General features: G+C 40.4%; 1 protein-coding gene across 5 annotated transcripts in view; it reads right to left on the reverse strand.

Annotated features, from left to right (window-relative positions):
* The window catches only part of sbf1 (SET binding factor 1), a 43,964-nt gene extending 22,837 nt beyond the window's left edge, over positions 1–21,127 (reverse strand). For all 5 annotated transcript variants that reach the window (XM_053862567.1, XM_053862566.1, XM_053862563.1 and 2 more), the window contains exons 1-5: positions 20,903–21,127; positions 3,852–3,937; positions 2,437–2,574; positions 919–1,038; positions 647–757 (exon numbers count right to left, since the gene is read on the reverse strand). In XM_053862567.1, the coding sequence (XP_053718542.1) occupies positions 647–757; positions 919–1,038; positions 2,437–2,574; positions 3,852–3,937; positions 20,903–20,957 (510 nt within the window). In that variant the 5' untranslated portion in view covers positions 20,958–21,127. The remainder of the gene's footprint in view (positions 1–646; positions 758–918; positions 1,039–2,436; positions 2,575–3,851; positions 3,938–20,902) is intronic.
* Positions 21,128–21,480: the final 353 nt, after the last annotated feature.

The raw sequence follows: 21,480 nt of genomic DNA on the forward strand, positions 1-21,480 counted from the left end.
CAAACGTCAGACTGGGCATATACAGAATGCAGTTTTGAGGGACAATTTAGAACTCAGGCACTCATTGACGCAATTGAGAACAAAATTACATTAATATTAGTCAAGATTTCTGGAGCAGTTGAACCCATCAACAGAATTGAAGTAAAGACCTAAGAAATAAAAAGGCATGAGTAACAAAACATCAAGTACCAAGTTCACGACAGAAATGTAATTTATACAGAATAAAAAAATCTTACCTGTTCATTTTTGCTATCTATTGCAGTTGCATACATTACAATCCATTGACCTTTTTTAAATTATATAGTAAATCCTGCTGCTGCAGAATTCGCTTATATATAAATTAATCAGCTTGATCATTTTCTGTTAAAGCTTCATATTGAGAGGTAAACTATTTTGTTTATAAACATGGAAAATTTTTCCTTGATAAATCCCACATTTCATAATAGGATGGCATTTGCATCAGTAGGAAGCTTGATGTTTGTTGTGGTGAGAATCTCCCATAGACATATCTATGAGGACTTCTGTTTAGCGTGAAGACTTCACCATATCACAGCCTGTCAGACTTACTCACATAGATGGAAAAATGAACATTGTTTCTCATCAAATAATACATTTACAGTTAAAGAGATAAGTGAGGACAATTCACCTGGGAGCCACCAGCAATAGGGATGATGCATGTGAGGAGATTCCCGATCACAGTCTCCAAAGGGACAGTCAGACTGTCTATGTGGACAGTGTAGACCAAACCCAAACAGTTCTGTTCAACCAGAAGAGCGCAAAAATGTATCAATACATGAGACTCGCCAAAGCTACAGTGTTGTTAAAATCGTAATTATCATTTCAACGATACAATGTCTGGTTATAGCATTGCATACAGCAAAAATCGATTCTACAATTGTTCTTTTGAAAAAGCCTCACCCTGAAAACCTCTGTGTAGTCCAGCCTGGACACCACCACCAGACTCTTGGGCGCAAAGACCTCAGCAGGTTGGATGACACCCGGCTCCTCGTCCACCTCACTGACATCATTCTTTTGTAGCTGGACAGACATATAATACAGGTAACTTAACTTAGCACTTCAGAAGTTGTGAATGACAGACAGTTTCCATATTTGTTAGCTAATGAGCGCAAGCAATTCCACAACACACACAGTAATGTGTATGTAGTAGTACAATCAACCAGGATTTGGGGGTGCATTGCACCAAGCATTGACACGGAATGGTGATTTATTGCCAAGCATTTCCTCAGTGGGATGTGAGAATCAGCATATTTTTCTTGGCAGTTTGAAAGCACCCACGGTTCAGTAGTCGTGCATTTAAAATAGCAAGTCATTTTCCTAAGTATAAAAAATAAATCAAACAAGAACAGGTGTTGTGTTGTTTTTCATCATATACAAAACCGTACAAAAATACAAAAAGGTGAACAAATAAATAAAAAACGCTAACAAATGATGATGACTGGTGAACACTCCTGTTGTCACATGAATTGGAATATTCCATGAATTCTTAAATGGTTCCGTAGTAAGAGGGAATAGGAATGTAACTGTAATTTTCCACCTTCAAATCTGCTCGTTCATACACTCCACTTCACAAATACCTATTTTACAGGACCCACCATTATTTGTTTATTGAGTGACTATGTAAACAGAGACATTTTGAATCACTGGTTATTCAAATTTATATAGTCTACACATTCCAGGAATGTAGCTTTAAAACTCATTTTAGTTGAAGTGCAAACATAGCCAAGGCACTTACTGAAGTTCACGAGTGAGGTCATGTTGTGTGTATTTATCTGCTTATTACTGTGAGACTCCTATGATCGATTCTCCATAAGAGAATAAATACATACATCACCATGTAAGGCAGCAGTGAAGAACTATTTATTATGACGGTTTTTGGGCAATGTGAAAAAGTAGAATTTATGTTATTTTTATTTCCTTAAACCCATGATTTCACAAAAAAATATTAATTATTCTGAAACGACTTAATAAAAAAAAATGTTTTGTGCTTTTGAATGAAAAATGGAATGCAAAAAAACTTCAGGGGGCATCAGCATTCTTCTCACACACCAGACTCTGTTTGCTACTTAACAGAAGAGGTGAGAGAAGGACTGCATGGATTTTTGGTTGCTGATGAGGGGATCCAGACTTTCCTGATTTCAAAGGAAAAACAAAAACCCAACTAAGAGAACTCAAGCTTCATATTGCTTAGGTACATCTTTGAATGTCTGAATGTTTATTACATTGATGATCACACTAGGACCACATCTAGTCATGTTTGTGATGTTCAGAATGAATTTGAGATAAATATAATTCTTAGACACAGCATATACGATGGAAAATACGAAAAAGCATTTCATGTATTTAGTGGGATACGAACTGTGAACCTAAGCCACCACTTTGGCAGATCATGGCATACATGATAATACAGAAGCTCACCAGAAGGTTATCCAGGCGCTCCCAGAAGGTGAAGCAGGCACAGTAGTGACGTTCTGAATTGATGTCAGTCAAAACGGCCACAAAGAACGAGGCGGGCTGCCGCTCCGGAACCAGCTGCCAACCACTCGGCTGACAAAACTGAGGCGGGGGAGAGTGTGATGTCACGGTAATCAAGGAAAGAGAGGACACAACAGCAAACTATCAGAATGCGTTCCAGTAATGACATGTACAAGGTGACTCACTTACACTTATTAACAATCTTGTATCATTCCTATTGAAAAATAGCTCAGACTAGCAATCCTCAATATAAATATATTGCACAATGATTACCAGAGCAATGATGGCTTAATGCATATACAAAAAATGTGCTTTCAAGTAGATTACAGAAACAGAGGTAAACATAATCAGGCAGAAAAACAGTATTCACCTGAAAAAGGTTGTGCGACATGAGTCATTGATCAAGTCGGCTGATACATGTGACTGAGCTGAGGCATGCATGTACAAACAAGTCATGTAGGCCATTAGATGTTCAACTACAGCTTGTTCTCAACCGCAACACTCTTTATAAAGTCATCGTAGGTGTTTCATGTCCAATACAGCCCATCAGCCGACAGGATTTGCTTTCTCAGATTTACTACATTTGTCAGCCGACAAAATGTTTTTCCACATACTATGAGAAATTCAAGGTTTATACAATGTGCTAATGCTTTACAGAGCAGATCAGCATTCACTAGAGATGTCATTGGGGCTGCATTTTGGTGGTCCTAAATGTAGGTCAGACGTGTGCAACCATATGCAAATCAACTGAATGTGACATTTCTGTCCCCAATGCCTTAAACTGGGACAGTAAAAAAAGGACCTGGTATTCAGTGGGTTAAATAGAGTTGTTAAAATGTCAAAGTTCATTTTGGGGTCGTCTGGCTAAATGTCAGCAAAGCGGAAGACAATCAGCAAAAGGGACAGTGCTATCACAGTTATATGTACCATATGGCTAATGAACAGATCCAAACAACTTATGAGGAAATAGCACGGTAGAACTTAGGCAACTTTGAAATGTAGTTGTTTCCTCCATCATTCAATGGATCTTGATGTAGTTGCTCAAAACAGTGTAGATCTCAAAAGAGAACAGAGGAGAGGAACTCTCTGGTTTTCAGGTTTATTATTGAAGACTGCAGATGAAGGACAGCATCCAAGCATTCCATCCCAGGTTAACTTAATGAAATAAATATAGATTCAATTGGTTTATTACAGTAAGTGCTAACTTTTCTCGATCTATCTATCAATATATTGAATAGTATGAGTCAACCCGGTAAAACAAACTGAACTTAATTTCCCCCCGAAACAAAAAAAAAAACAAAACTCAACAAGCCAAATCATTACAAGGCTGAGTGCCATTTCTTCAAGTGTTGACTTACCAGCTCTACTCCTTGTGGGAACGGACTGTCCTCCCAGTCTTTCTCAGGAAACCGCTGGAGAATGCGGCCTTGACCTTCACCCTCCACTGCAGAGAACCATGGGGAGGCAAACAGAGGGGCAGTCATTATTATTTTGATTGTTTTTATCATCTTGCATAATTAGTGATCTTGACTCAGAAAACACATCTAGTCAATAGGTTGTGTTTCAATGAATATTTTTTTGATGAGCTGGTGAATCTTCCTAGGGCGGACAATTAAAACTAAAGAGGCAACAAACAGGAACAAGACTCAATACAAACACACAAAATTAAATTTAGAATTTGATATTGGCAAGGAGATTCACCACACATCATTTTTAATCATATTTATTTATTATTTAATCATGCAGGCAACAGATGAAAGTAAATCTCACTACTAAAAAGCATGATGAATAAATTAAGTGATTCTGAACCTTTAATACTATTATGAAAAGCTTAATTTTGACTTTTGAGGTCATAACCTGTTTCAGAAGAATGAATGAATAGCATGTCCTAAAATGCATATTTCCAGCTGTTTATGAGGTCAGACTAACCGTTGGCTGAGGCCAGCTCATCACAAGGACACAAAGAGTCGAAACAGGCCAAATTATGTAACTAACACAAGCCTGTCTTTCAGCTTTGTGAAAAATCCACCAATTAATAGCACCATTCACCAGCACAGAGAACAGCTTTCCTCCTGCCAATACCAGCAAGAAAAACGGAGTATGAATGACAAGTTAATTAAACACAGACAACTTTTCGAAATTTTCCCAACGGCAAGGCCTCAACAGGTTTCTTAGGTGAGTAAGAAAAAAGGAAGCATAGACAGGAAGTAGGCCAAAAAGCATGTTTCAAAATGTCAAGAGCAAATTATGGATCTGGAAGCTCAATCTAAAGGGCAAGACTACCTTAGAAAGACATACAGTATAAAGTATGCTTGAACTTTCATGCTAACTACTGAAATTCACAGTTGAAGCAAATGCATCCACTTTTGCATCCACTACATTTTAAATACTTTGATTTTTACATTAACCTGACATGAAAACATAGCTATAACTGATCATAGATGAGTGTCTGGGTGCCAAAAAAAATGAATCAACCTATAGCTACATTCAAAAAATATCTTCACAAGAATATATAGGTGAAGTGCATAAAGCTTCTAAAAACTCCCAACAAGGATCAACATTATCCCTTCATCACCAGTTCACCTTTTGTGGACTCACACTTGCTAGTGTATGGCATATTATATTGTGGAAGTGACATTCATAGAGAAAATTTCTGGATTTTTTTTTTTTAATTTTTAGATCATGCTGCTTAGTAACATGGGCAATAGGTTTGGTTCTAGTCTATGTACTTAAGTAAAAACTTGTTGCATCCCCAAACAATAAAACCTTTAACCTTCTAAGGCTTCAGCACTGAACCTGTGTGTCAGAGGAAGGTGCTTGCTAGCCTAGCCAGAGCAGTGAAATTGCTACATATGTTAAAGAAATGTACAGTAGCTCAGTGGGAAAGTTGATAACAGCTGCCGGGTTTATGACAAAGGTGCTTGTGGGTCAGAGAGTGACTTAATCTCCTCTAAGTGTGAAATAATCTACAGCAACTTTTTTCCAAATAGAAGCCTGTTGTCAAAGAATATCAGCCAGAACACATGGGAGAGACCATTCAAATGGAATTTGATAGTGTCTAATACTTATTGTTGAGATCCGTCAGACCTTTTGTCTTGTCAGTTGAACTCCTAAATACATCTACATCCACAGCCCACGTAAAAGCAAGTAGCCACTCACAACGGCCAAATTCAAGTGACAGAAATTAAGGAACGGCCTGTCATTAAATCTAGAACACCTCAGATGGAGAGACAAGAATCAACGTGCACCAATGCACACATTTAATCCTTTCCCTCTCTTCTCAGACAAAAAAGCAGCACTTGCACAGTCTGTTTGATTACGCAAGACTGAGACGTCAGTGGATGACGAGTAGGTGTGTCACCGGCGCACATGCAGCCTGCAACAATCCCAACTATCTGCCAGGAGTTAAGCAGGGTGGAGATCATTCCTCCAGTTACTGCAGGACATCCTGCAGCTGGAGGAGAACATGGATGTCCAGGAAATGAGGTTGTTGGGAGTGACACAAACAAATACTTGTGCTCTCATTGTTGTTGCGTGCCCTCCTCCCAACTCAAACCCTGAGCACTTCTAACTGGTTTATCAAGAGTAATGCACGACACAGCGGCTCACACAGGCAGCAGTCCTCTGACTTAGTTCTCTCGGGAATATCATCGTGTGTAAAAAGGAATTCAGAGAATGTAAACAGAGCACTAAAACGGCTACTAGCTGATTCTTGTGGGTTAAGCAACACAATTGTCAGATTACCCGGAAAAAACAGTGAGTTTAAAAGAAAAGCAATATTGCATCATGCCCGAAAACAATCTAAGTCTTTGTGAGGAGCTCAGACTGATGACCAGGTTTAACATCACCTGGATGCGAAGCAGCAACAAACTTAAGGAAAAATGTGCTACTGCTTGGCTTCAAGGGAAGAAAAGCAAGCGGTTTGCAAGGCGCTCCACGTGGTCATTCACGATTATGATGATGTGCACAGACTTCAGAGAAATGCAGAAAGCAAGTCATTATGAGAAGCCACATTATCATGAAATGTGTAGACAGAGTTAACCAGGGTCACAACTACAACCAGAGGTAGCACCAGATAAGCGCTCTTCATAGCTCACCACGAGCTCATGATGTAAGACACGATTTACTATCAAGTCTGAAGTGACAGGAATTTAGGAGGCGTGCTCACATAGCTGTCAGATAAGCAGAGGAACGTTTGAGAGCCAGACTCAACCGGACAGTCATGGTGGCTTAACTAAAATGTCACGGTCAAGGGTAAGTTTATCTGGCTTATTTAGTAAGACACAACGGCTTGGTTTAAAACAAAAAAATGTCAGTAACTGGACACAAAAGGTGGATTCAATGTTGCATTAAAAAAAACACAATTAAGCTGAGAACATCATTTGAGCTCAATTGACTCAATTATTGGTCATTTTCATTGGCATTTCATAGTTATTCAATGATAATACTAAACTTTATTGATATAGCAGCACCTTTCAAACACTATTTCCCAAAATACTTAATTAATATTATCTAATAGTTATTAGTACATTTATCCTGTCAAACTAAATCATCAAAAACAATGTAAAGCAAGATTGTTGTCTTTTTTGCCTATGTTTGTCTGTCTTTCATGCTATGTCATCTATTCTATGGGTCTGTTGATGGTCATTTAATTGTCATATGGCATTTATTCTGTTTCATCTTAACCAGAATTCAGTGCTGTCTTTCACTGTCCTGCGTTTAATTCCATTTGTGACATCTATGGAATTAAAATGTCTTAAAGGGCTGATATAAATAAATGACTTTATGCAAGAACATGGCAGCTCATGGGGAGTCAGATGCATCCACAAGTTAAAATAACCATCAGCTGAAAGTCAAGAGCTAGATAAAGAGACTACTTTCAAGAGACATACAGTGATGAATGCGTTGCAATGTTTCCTATCAGAACAGAAAATATTTTGAGCTGTCAGATATTGTTTTATTTCTGGCAGAATCAAAATTTGTCTAAACGTCTATGCCAAAAAGCTACTCAAAATTAGAGTGGCTGTGCTGAAACACCTGTTATCAGGTGGACAGTAGAGGCACGTTGCACCATGCTACCTCAGGTTGCATTGATATAGCCCATTTAGGTTCAAACTCCACTGCCAGCTTATGTGGCTAGTATCAAGTGCTAATGCATCTGGTGCAGGGGAGGATCACATGTTCTGAAATTAGCATCTAAAGGTTGGAAAATAAGTGACCCAGCAGGACAAGTGTTTTTTTGTACTATGCATCTGTGACTGGGTGTCTTTGTAGACTACAAGGCGCATTGACTGTGGTACAGACGACCAGCAGCAGTGATGCTCCCTGACACTGGATGGAGGGCAAGTGGCTAGTCATGTGACAGATGAATGACGGTAGTCACAGAGGAAATTAGTGAGTGTCACTGTCCAGTCTGTGTGTGTAGTCCACTCAGAGTTGAACTGAATCGCAACAGCTTTCATTTGCAGTCTTTCAACCACAGTGACACAACGTCAGGCCGTTTCCAGGGTGACTGCACAAGGCTGGACAATGGGCGCTGAGCTATGTGTGGGGAGTTGGTGTGCAGATTATCAACATTAAACATTTGGGTATTGTCTAGCAATGTGTCGTGTACAGAAAGGTTAACAGATTAGGTTGCTGGAAATGGCTCAACAAGTGATTCTGAGTCAACAGTCTGTTCGAGTCACTTGCTCAATAAAGTAACAGAAACATCACCCTCACCAACATAGTGTAGGTTATTTGTTAGGGATGCTCCGATCAGGGTTTTTGCTGCCGATCATGAACCACCACATGAACCATTAAATCATTTTAATTCAGACATGTTTTAATATACCTCTTCAACAAGGCAGAAATAGAAAAAAAACTTACACAATGCAGCAACTATTGTCAAAAGGACAACTAAGAACATTTAATTCGATGTGAGCTTGGTGAATCTCTTGAGACTATGATATGTCCGTGAAATATTTACATACTGGCCGATTGTAGCGCGACTCCGAAACAGAGAGCATTTATGAAAGTTTCCACTCCGGACGTTTCCAAAAGTTTCAGATTCAGTTGGCTGACAAACGCTGCACCCTATTCCAAAACGGCAACAGATCCGGTCATTTCCTGAGAAAGGCTGCTCATCTAGCTCGGTGAAATTAATGATTATTTCTTGGGCAATTAGCTTAGCATTCCGAATGTCACGCACGGACCGACGGGTGTTGCTAAGCATCATCTGCGGTAACAGCCTGCTGCTAAGGCAGCAGTCTCACTTTCATGAGCCTGGATAACTCTACACAGTCCGTCAAGTGTTGGCGCTTTAAATGGCGTGTTTAATTTGGAGGCGCTTCCCTGCACAGCATTGTCCTGTGCATGTGCAGCAGGATGCAAACTCTACATGACAAATTTAAATAACCTTCATAGTAGACATGCCACAGCCCAGTGAGCGGCGAGTCGGGAGGAGCGGACGGATCACAGCCGGGGGGCTTCATCATAGCCGGCTGTGATGTGATCGGTTGTTATGAACGGCAATGACAGGTAGTGATCGGCATTCACCGATCACAATCGCTAACCGATCGATCGGAGCATCCCTATTATTGGTCAATAACACTATTTTTCTTCCATTGTGTACAATTTTAGATAGTTTTGTCAGGCTTTTTTCCAGACAAACGTTCCTCAACCCAACTGTGCATTACATACTTGAGTGCCTAACTCGGACATTAAGATATGAAGTCTTGGAATGAAAGCATGAGGAGCAGTGATTATATCAGATATCAGAGTACAAGGTTCTCCATTCGATATCAACAATAAAAGATAGGCATGATCACGATCGTACATGCACGACAGGACTGTGTACTTCTGCAAATAAGCAGGCTTTGAATAATCCACACAAGTTAGAGTTACAGATAAAGATTATTGGATACATTATAAGGAGCAAACAAAGCTTCTGATGCACAGTCTGGCGGTTTGCACTGGAGTCAAAACTCTTCATCAAACTCACATCCTTCCTGCAAAAGCAATGCTCCCCGCTCCCCCTCAGCACCTCTAACATAAAAAGCTTTCCAGGAAAGGAAAAAGCCACTGTGAAGAGAAACAGCAGGAGTTTGGACACATTTAAACTGGAGCTAGTTCCATGATTTAAATGCCAGAACTCATGTCAAAACGGAAAAGACGGGAACGTTGGAATGCTGTACCTAAAGCAGCCAGTCATTGGATGACTCGTTCTCACATGACAAATGCACATGTTCTGAATGCTGACAAGTCACAGATGATCTTGTGGTTGCTAAGGTGGATAGTGTGATGCTGAGCAGCATGTTCATTTTTTTTTTTTTATATCTCTGGGATTTTGCAAAGAAAGGATATAGAACACATACAATTTAATGTGTGGCACAATGACAGAGAGGAAACACAGTGCGAATGCAATCAGCGTAGTGCGTAGAAGAGAGATAAACAACACTTCCGTGCTTGAACCAGAAATAAGTCAAGAGGAAACATGAGTTGATGGTCGAGCATTCAATCACAACTTATCCCCAGTCACAGCAGTCTTCTGTCATCACTCAGCAACGAATCTTTCCCATTTTTACAAACCCATGCTTTCCTTTTGGGCTATTTTTTTCTATTTTATCTGCTTTCAAGAAATTTGCTAGCATCTGTCAGAATTCCTCTGGATACTAAGATATATATACTATGTCATAAACAGTAAGACAACCTGGATCAACAATGGAATCACAGATCTGTTTCTCGATTTGCATTACATTTTATGAAACGCCCTGAATGAGTAGCTGGCATTTAGATGTATCTTTTCAGAAGTGAGTCAAAATAAAACTAACAAGAAATTGCCCAAATACATAAAAAAAACAATTTACAAAGCCCCCTTCAACATGCATCACCATATCTTTTCATTTCAGTACATAAATCTTAAATACACCTATTGCTCTTCAAATTTGCTTTGATTAGCACTACCATGAAAGACCGGAGCTTTTTTACAAACCGATGTCAAAGACAATCTAAGGTGGACCTACAAATGGAATTAATAAGTATATAATTCCAGGACAGCACAGCCAGAAACATGAACATCCTGCCTCTAACTTGACACAGAAAGGTCACAGGTTGTAAATCAAACATCAAGTAAACAAAGGGCAGGAAATAATATGGTGTCTCAGCCCTTCACATATTTGAGTGCACAGTATAGGGAGGATTATTTACATTTTAAAAAAGGCAATGCCTAATACAGCCAAGTACAGAATCCAAAGAACAACTTTGCAACAAAAGTCAGACAATTTTCATCATTAACCACCTAATTGCGTGCAATTGGGATGGGCGATATGGGTGAAAGAATGACAACGATAAATTTTGCCATTCTGGCCCTAACGATAAAACCTACGATAAATACATTTTCTTTCTGTTTGAACTATAGTCTGTCCTCGAAAGCCCAATGCTTTATAATGAAACGTATTAGTGGAGTCTGTCTAGAACACCATCATTTGTTGATGGTTGAATATAATATAATAATAATTAACTAAGTGTAGAGAGGATAAATTCAATGTTTCAAGTCTCTTATAGAACCCTGTTGCGTCCCTGACAGACTCCCTGACAAACTGCTCGGCCAGTTTTATTTTCAGTATAAATTGAGCGGTCCGACTGCTGTCCCCAATGTATCTCATGTCTCTCTACCGTTTACTTGAACTATGGGACCAAGTGGACACATATCCTGGATGCCATTGAGGAATATTAGAAATAACGTGAACAAATTAACATTAAGTCATATTACATTCTCAAAATTATTACACAAACCATTTGTCCTTTGTCTAGTGCGATTTAAAAAATGGTTGTTTTTCATTAGCATGATTGATATTATCACTAATACTTTGACCGAATCAGAATTAGTTGATGTTCCATAACTGATGGCGTGTTGTAGCATTGGAGAGTTCAGAGCTTTTGGTTTCCATCAACAACTCTGACAAAATGTTCTTTCTGACAGCACAGATAAACAATGAGACCGAAAAGTTGAACCGAGTCAGTGGGGGAAGCGCAGTGGCAGGTCAGATGGAATTAACAGGCGGGTTCACATCTGCATATTTAACGAATCACGCACATAACATGAGATTATAGTAGACAGAGAGGGAAGCTGAGATGTGACCTGGATTTCCTCTCCACAACCAGAAATCCTAATCTCCCAGAAGTAGACACCAACACAGAGACACGAAAACAAGGATTTAGACAGTCTGCACAAATTTTGTGTGAATAATGTGCTAATTTGGGTGCATTGCTAGTGTCACAAACAAACAAGAACTACATAGAAGGCTTGTTCACAGATCTGATCGGTACATTCATGCAAAGTCATCTTACTCTCCATTCACTAGAAATAAAGAGACTGAATTGCTTAATGTAGTTGTATGGCATGTTTCCACCGAGTTGTCTGGGTCGATACAGATCAGGCAGGGTAGAACAGGACACCTAAGCCCCAGAACAGAGTCGGTCAGTCTTGTCAGTGGCCAGGGATGTGGGCAGTGATGTCACATTGCACTTTTTCATTCAATATTTCAACAGCTGAGCATTCTTGCCTGGGTTGTGGATAATGTTTATAATGACGAACAGTTCAATGCACAAGACAGAAAAATAAAAACGTCTCTGATCAGTCACCAGTATCAGGAGACCTGATTCAATATGTTCTCACAAATTAAAATTAGACTAAGTCTGCATCAAGCCACACAAGTCACGCACACTGCTTTGCTGGATCTGTCTGTAACGTCTCCTATTCCAATGGCACAGACACATGACTGTATCACGCGTCTGCGCCGTTGCATCACGATGACTCAGTACATCAGTAACTTAATGTATACTTGGCATTTATAATGTTGTGTTTGCATGGTACTCAAGTTAAAAGACAGCACACAAAAACATGAAACACAAGAGGGAATTCTCTTTTCTTTAACTTTGTTAAAATAAGCAGCTTAATTAACAAGTCAATGTTCAATATTCCAAACAATGGCACAGCCACACATTGCACGATGAGACCAAACAGGGCAAGGATTAGTCAGACAACCCCCTATCTATAGATCAAAACCGCTCCCGACACGCTGTAATGACCCCGCAGGGATTGAATCGATTGCTCCCTTGAGCACCAACAGACGGAACAGTAGGAGCAACATATTCAGCCTTTGTCCTCAGGGGGAACTGAGGAATTCTTTGAATTCCAGGAAAACCACTGGAGAGGGGCAACCCCAAAAACCAGCCTCGAATGACACATCATCAAAGCCATTCATGTACATTTTTTGTTACAATGTCCTACAGCATTTATATTTCCTGAGCATTGACGTGTTCCTACCCAACTTAAAGCTAGACCACAACAATGTTTGCCATGCATGAAAGTAATGCTGAAGGCTCTGTCGATTATTTTTATTCATTAACCCGCATCCAACAGGTCAACATTGTACAAAAAAGAAAGAGTATAACTTTAAAATTGCAATCAAAAGAAAATATGAATAAAACCATGTCAGAGTCGATCATCTAGTGAACATGCACACTCATTGAGGCTGTTGAAGAGCAACACTAGATGTCTTTGTGTAAATAAAGGGAGGAAAAGAGATGATTGCTAAGCCAAATGCCACAGACCTGTGTGGGAACATTTTGGCTGCAACCCTAAAGAGCAAGGTGCGCTCAACAAAGTGGACGAGCTAAACCAGTCAGATTTGTGCTAGTGTCCACCACCAGTGCACCAGGCACCTCTGCTCAAAGCACAGAATAAGCATACATGTGAAGACCTTGTACAGCATGACGGCGATTACCATGGATAGTATGTGCCGCTGTAAACACAGACAAGGCAAATTATATTAACCCTTCCACCTGCTAATATTTAGTCTGTTGAACCTATTAATATCAGACTGTGCACTAATTTAAGGTGACTTATGAGGTGACTTGACTTGGACTGGACTAGGCCAAGAAAAAAATACATTTTATTAAAATAAAATATGTGCAAGACCACAGATGCATGGAAAAAGTCAAATACCGCCAAGCACACATGAGTAACAAAAAGTAAAATGATACGAAAATGTTGTCATACTGCCCGGCTTTACCAAAGAAGACAGGAAACATCCTATTTAAAGCAACGATACACTCATCATGGAATGAAAAATAAAATGAAATACATGGGGTGCACCGAACATTCAATGGCCAAATTTGTCTTCGGTGGTGAAGAGTCACCAAAGCCAAATAGTGCCGAGATCAACACTTTGCAGCGCAGCCTGATCAGTGATTTTTTCTTCAAAACGACAATGCAATGTAAATGACTGTTTTTTTTTAAACACAAAGATGCGCTGCAGTGGTGAAAAAAGACCGCTGATGAAATTCAACAATGTCAACACCAAAATGGAATCTCTGATTTCATTTAACAAGCACTCACTATCAACACTGGAGCATGGGGCAGAAGGTAGTTTGTGCAAAATGCAGAAAGATTAGGAAACTGATGATGCTCTTGTGGTTTGTGAGCAAGTGTGCGGTTAAGTTTGTGACACGTTTTGGACATTCAACTCCTGCAACAGATCGCATTGTTCCAAATTGCAATCCTTTCTGTATGCTTTGTGGAGTGAACTGTAGTTTTCCAGACAAATTTAGAGTGTTTTGTTGCTCTCAATGCGTAATTGGAAAAAAAGACATTGATTCACCAAAACCATGATTCTTAATGAAGCAAAGGAAAAAAAAGATTCTCCATTCTCTATTCAAGGGCCTTATTCATGCCACTTGACCCAAGCAGACAAATTAAATATTCTCAACTGATATAAGGTCTGTCAAGTGATCTCTCCGAGCTAGACAAGCCCTCAAACCTCCAAAATGGCTCCATAAATGATTATTTAAAAAAGATGAGGATGCACCTAAGGGAAGACCCATGTGATACCAAAACTCTCTACTGAGAAGAAGACTTGCTCATAGTTTGGAGTGACCATTCCATGTTTCTTACAGGTGGTTCCAATGCCTTTCACTAACACTTAATTCAGCTGATGTTCAAGGAGTGATAAAGTCAAGAGAACCACATGAACCTGGAAAAGTAACCAGAAATTCAGTCATATATGGCTCTATAACGGATGTGTAGCAGCTCAGGCAAAAAAGATTGGATTGCATATAAAGTAGTGACAAAGAATACATCTGTATTGAAGTTAAATTAATTCTCCCTGTTGCTGGGAAAGCATGAACTTTGACCCCCTGGTGGGAAAGCCTGTTTTGGGGACAATGAAATTGAGTTCATAAACTGGCACTCGAGAGACGAGCGGTCAGTCATTTCTAAGGGATCACAAACAGTTGCCGTCCCATATTTGTCACCACATATTTTTCATCGACAACAGGTAGCCAGTGAAGCGTTCAAACTCACCCAAGTCCAACAACATAAGGTCTTATATCATGCCAATATCAGACATACAACAGCAGTGGCAGTACACTGAATCTATTATATTCAATTCAACATTATATTATAACATTAATTCTCAATATCAATGCATCCACTGTCAAAATGCGCACAAGAGAGAAGAACTAAACTCGCTACACATCTATAGAAATCATCAGTTAGTCTGGAAACACGCGCACCACCGATAACGTTTGCTCATCTACCAACACACCTTTTTAAATATACATCATCTGACAGAATAAATTGTGTCAGCCAGTGGAGATGGTTCACAAAGCAGGAATGTGTAGATACCCTGGTCCAAAAAGTCATACGTGACACCCTGATCTAATTTCCCGCACACATACGTACTCCCTCTGCTATGCATCTGTGTTGTAGGAATGGGGGAATGAGGGCATAGCTGGGGCGCCCTGGGGCCATCAACTCCCTCCTGAATTAAGAGCATCCAGCACCGTAGACTCACTGATGTCATTTTTACACAAAGACCGAAGAAATTCAACCATGTCAGTTTTCCAGGCGAACATATGAAAGCACGAATGTGGTAGCAACTTTATCGACAAGCTTTAACAGCCCGCTTCAACTTCAACCGACATTTGTAGAAAACATTCATTCTTCCATTGATCAACTTCCCAATGCTGCTCACAAAAGCAAATTGACGTCAACATTGAGAATAATAAAAATAAGAAATAGAAAAAAAGATAATCATACAAGAATTCCTAATTGGAACCAACAAGTGAAACAATAAAATAAATCAAGAATATATTGATGATTCGATTTCAATGTGACTGATGCAACTTGAACTCCATACACCCCCAAATATTTCAGTTGCACCAGCGGTGACAAAATAACACAACAATGTTTCAAGGCCAAAGGACAGATATACTGTATCAGTCTTGTTATAAACCTATGCTCTACCAGCTGCAGGGACCATCTGGCAAGCTTGGCATTCTGAACACCCCTTTCTACAAGGAGTACTCTGGTTTTACGCTGAGTCTCATTAAGATATACAGTACAAGCTCATCACTACAACTCAGTGTGCATTCCACACCTCAAATGTAATTTTGACCACCTAAGGACAGGAATGAAAATCCATGGACATTTTACAATCTGTCTGAGCTGCAGCATAATCATCACAACTCCGATTAAGTTCACACCATTGTACACAAACTTCTCATTAAGATGCTGAGGCAGCAGACTGAAAACAATAATGAAGAAACATCCTAATTTTAATCACATGTTCAGAGGGGATTCTTTTGACCTGACTATCAAGTTTCTCACCATGTTTAAAGATCACACCCAACGCTAGGCTATATCAAATATCTATTGTGTCAACACAGATTTTCAACAATTAATAATTTCATGATAACTAAATGACAGGAACACAATGCGCAAGTCTCCAAGACACCTGATGGAAGGGACCAGGTAAAGAGAGCTGAGTGCCAAGGTCCCCCATCTCTAAAACAAACATATAAAAAATCCTGAATGGGAAAAAAGATGCTCCAAAAATTCCAATAGTATATTGCAGCATCCTGGCACAATCCCCACCCAACATCAGATAGAATTGCAAAACAATGAACAACAGAAAATTTAACAGAAGGTCATAAGTCTTATACAAGTCATTGTGAGACATGCACAAGATCCCGCACAAGTGTTTTTATCACTTTCAGTTCAATTAATAAGAAAAGGTTTAAACACAACGGTCAGTTCCTACACTCTATTAAAATGTCAGGCCAACAACCATGTGCAAGCATGACTTGAACAGTGCAGCTCAAAAGGGGTAAACATCACCATGGAAACGCAACAGGGACAGACAGTCATCCGGATGACAGACGTGTAAGAGGCCTCCGCCAAACACACAAACACCAGTGCACCACAGTCTGTGCCCAACGCTGGACCGCTTCGCCGTCCTATAAAAGACAGATTGTGTTGGTTATTTCTGGAGGGTCTGAAAAGCTGCAGTAGTGCTCTGGAGCGATGGAGGAAGTGGCTGCCCGCAGGCAGTCTCTCCTGGCAGCAACACACAGACACTCCTCTGCTTGATTGTGCCGTTTCTAAAAGATGTTGCCATTTCCTGTGTGCGCTTGATGCAGCATATGCACAATTACTTTGATCACTATTGTCATCACAATTCTAAATGGTTATTCATGATGAGAGGGAAAGTATGTACATTTAGTGACATTTGTTGCTACTTCAAAAAAAAGTATACACTAACTGACAATTAGTCAAGAAATAAGGTAAAAACAATAAAACACCGAATAGGATAAATATGGCATTGCAGAGTGCAATTGCAACAATGAAAGAATACAGGAATGAACATTGTTGCAACGTCCTTCTCCATCTCCTCCAACATGCTGCATTAGCATGACCATTCAGTCAGTGAACATGAGCATGAACGTTGCTGATAATATTTAGGAACAGTAGTACAGGTGGGTTTTGAACTCTGGCTAGCCTGGATTTATATTTATTTACTGCCTCCAATCAACAACAATCAGTGAGGGTGGATCACCAGTCAATGATTGACAGGTTTCAAACACCAAAGCTCTACTTTGTTTAGCGTGAAACCTCTCGGAGCAGTACGGTCATACAGATCAGCTATGCAACCGTAAGATTTTCTTGTGCAGTCTCCAAATTTGGCCACAAAAAAAGAGAGCATTTGGTCTCAGTCTGAAGCCATGTACATGCATATACTGCCAACGACCAGTCATAAATTCAATAATCTGTGCAAACCTACAGCAGCGTCATATTTTATAGTCTCACAAACATTTGTAAGTCTAGCGGCATGATCACAGTCATACTAAATGCCATTCAGAAAAAAAATAAAAGTGACTTACAAAAAGTTTCACCTGCCAACATTTACTCAACTTACAATAAGCTGTGATGTTGCATAAACTTGAAATGCTGCATATCAACAGAGGACGTGGACTGTTTCATGTTAAGGGCCATTTTCCCTACAGCAAAAATTGATGGAAATCTTAGCGAGGTACAGTCCTCAGAAACCTAGTTTTTTCAGCAAATGTTCTTCAAGAGTGAAAATGCGTCAATGTCTGATTAAAAGAGCCACTACATTGCAAAAATATAATTCCAACAAGAGAGCAAGAGGCCTGCAACACGTCAGTGACCAACACCCTCAAAATGCACCACAGTGACAAACAAACCAGCCAACAGTGGATCTGACAGACTGGCGCCTCCTTTGTCTCCTAATTTAATTAAAGAAGAATACAAAGCATTTTCCAACACATTCAAATCATAAAAACACAAAGGTAGACACAATAATTCTCATTTTAAACATGACTCTCCCTTGGGGCTTACTCTGTTTCCTGTTTGAGACTCGAACTCACTGTTGGACCTTCAGTATATCGGAGGAACTGCTGTCAAAACAGGGGGCATGCTGTGGAGATTCTCGAGAGAGAGCTTTGCTATGAAGACCACACCCCAGAAGCATGAACTCATGAGCAGTAATTTCAAATACAAGTAGAACAGTTCATAGGAAGGAGAACTGATCTGTATTCATGTGAAAGAACCTTTAAAAAAATCAATACAAGCAGAAGGCTCATGCAACAGAGGTAATGCATTTGTGTGACTACGCAGTTACTGTTGTTGAAAGGCGATGATGACAAGAAGTAGAAAATTGGATCAAAAGCTAAATATAAAATCAAAGTAGAGACAGTGATAACTCAATAGAGTGAAGCTGCAATTTAAGTTTTGAGGGTTTTCAAATGTTTTTGTCCTGACAGCATTATTATGAGCAATTATTCAACAAGCCATTTAACCAATATAAGGTTAGTTGAAGTATAAATGTGTTGCAGTACAAAAATAGAACTGATCATACCATAGATGCGGGACAGATCTATTGTTACATGATATGTAAATGTTTTCTGAAAGTAAGTACACTATATTGATTTAATGATGCAAAAATAATCCTGTAAGGCAGAACACAACATAGAAATAATTTTAGTGATTATGAATGGTAAACTAATGCTAACTGATGACCTGCTCCAAAGCTCAAAGCTCAGCGGAAACCTCCCTTCTATCCATCAGATATTGCTTTGGCTACTTAATTCAATATTTCTTTAATGACAGGCAAGGGGCTGACATTATCTAGTCTGTATCACTGTCAATCTTAATGCTTCATTCAAATTCAGCATTGCATTTTGGTCCCACTCACACACCCTTTACATCACATATGCAACAAATAAATGAACGATCCACTTTAAACATATAAACAAAACTGTATGAACCTAGTGAATATGGTACAGTACACGTGTAACCTTAGTATTCAGGACAGCTTATTTCTGCAAACGGTGACACATGGAGAAGCAGATGATGACTAGTGGCGTCAGCCTCCGAGACCTGTCATTGCCTGTGCCTGCAAAAACATTCCAATGACTGAGTGACAACAGGCAAACATACGCACGCGCACGCACAGGCGGCATGAAATATTTGGACTCAAGAGGAAGCTTCACACAGTGACAGAATTCCTCGTGCCTTCGAGGACAGTTCATCCAGAGTTTCAATTTAGTCAGTAGGTAGGACACTAGGTATGAAAAATTTGTTAAAACTGAAAAGCAGAATAACAGAGTGTAGTTGGACAGAAGTACAAGGAGTTGTTAAACTATGTTAAGGTTGGTTAACCTTATTGTTGCCAGACAATATTAAAGCAGGGACCCTGAAGTTTGAGGATCATAGTAGAGCTATGCAATTTATCTGACAGTGATGCCAAGATGACCAAAAACCCTCCACCTAGATATACTTGCAGGAAGTAAACAAAGTGTAAACACTGACGTGGAAGTTATGTGGCAAAGCCAACAATCATCATCACCCTTAAGTGTTTGGTTTAACAAGACATGGAAGCCTTTATCCATTAAAACCACCAAAGCTTTTATGTCTGCTTCCCAGATGCTTTTTACAGGCCTGCTCTGCTCTGCATCGACAATCGAGCTCTGTGAAACAGGAAGGGGAGTTTCTGCAGCGTTTGCATTGTCCACGTTATAACATCCTGTATGAACCCCTTTCTAGAAAATAACACAAGATGCAAAGGGTGCACTCGAACACAGAGAAAGGTGCATGCAAGAGTGCGACATGCTGCCACAGCACCATCCAGATAAAAGCCAGCTCTCACTGGCTTCAATTGGAAGGGGGAGCATGTCATGTTACAATTTGCTTTTAATGAATAACTCATGACTAAAATTCCACTCAGAATAAAAAAAAAACTTGCATGTTACCAGCCACAAGCTTCATTTGAATAGGTGGGTTGAATATTTCATGATTAAACGGGCCATTATACAGCAAAGATCTAGGCCAAGGCTCAGGATGAGGATGAGGGGAGGGGGGGCTCAAATAACGGTCCAAACCCGTCCCAACAACACAGCGCTCCGGTCTAAGGGGGCTCCGGGAGGGGCACACCAATCTGGGTTAATCCAGAAAGAAAAACAGTAACAACGAAAACAAACAGCATTGATCTCCACGTTTAGATCAAATTCCACTAGTCATCATAGAGCTTTTCGCGTTCAGGGTGATGTGGACGCTGCAGCCCAAACACTGACAACCAACCGGTGAAGTTCGGCTTCAGTTGTCTGTTTAAAGCACCGGCAGTAGGACATGTGCAACGAATTATCAGAGAGGCAACGAGAGGAGTCGAACCGGTTGAATAAATCCGTCTTAGGTCACAGCCGACTAAACAACCAGCCCCCTCCACCAGGACATGTCCCGCTAGCGTTAGCTGTTAGCTGACCTAACTTCACTGTCAACACAGTGCGGCAGCTTCTTAAGCAGCAGAGACATTAACAAGCCTAAGAGAGGTTGCTAACCGACCATTGATACCAGCGTACTGGCACGGCACATGAGTGGGAAAACAAATGACGTGTTGGCGTCTAACTGCACTTAATCCGGTGCGGCCTTGCGATCCTGGGTCTGAAGTTGCCGGCAAAAGCCGCAGACAGCGCGTGCAGAGGCGGATAGCAGCAACCGTGGCCCGGCCCAACCCCGCCTCCTGTTTACCCACAGCTAGCGCTGACGGCTAATTGAAGCACCCACCTCGCTTGTCGAGATCGTAACCGACCACCAAAAAGTAGTCGGCGAGCCTGGCCATCTTTGGAGCTCACGGCGACAGGCCTTTCTCGCTAAATCCTTCTTCTCTTGATGCCGTCAACAGTCCATTTACGTCCTGCCGGCGACGGAGACATCACGGGCGACAGTAGCATCCTTCCAGCTGCACCCCGCCGCCATACTGTCAGTCTGCCGTGCCCTGACAGCACAGAGCCGCGAGTCTGCGCAGTGAGGGGCTTCCAGGGAGGGGCAGGAACGAGCTGGAAGGGCAAAAGTCAATCAGAACCCTGCACAACGTGCCTGCTGCCAGTTTTATAGTCGAGGACATTTAGTAAGAAGTCATGGGCATTGGTGTTTTTTATTAGTAATACCTGCGACCGTTGTCTTGTTGGGTGAAATCTCGCCAAATCGACCCCCCAGGTTTTCTGACTTAGCTCGGTGAATGATTGTCAGCTCTGAACTTTATGTCCTAGCCTGGACTTCCATTCATTCTAATTCACTCAAAATAAATGACCACCACCATTTTCAACCGAATCGATAATATTCTGTAAGCTGATTCTCTTAGT

Source organism: Synchiropus splendidus, chromosome 4 (assembly GCF_027744825.2).
Source record: "Synchiropus splendidus isolate RoL2022-P1 chromosome 4, RoL_Sspl_1.0, whole genome shotgun sequence".
NCBI classification, from domain to species: domain Eukaryota; kingdom Metazoa; phylum Chordata; class Actinopteri; order Syngnathiformes; family Callionymidae; genus Synchiropus; species Synchiropus splendidus.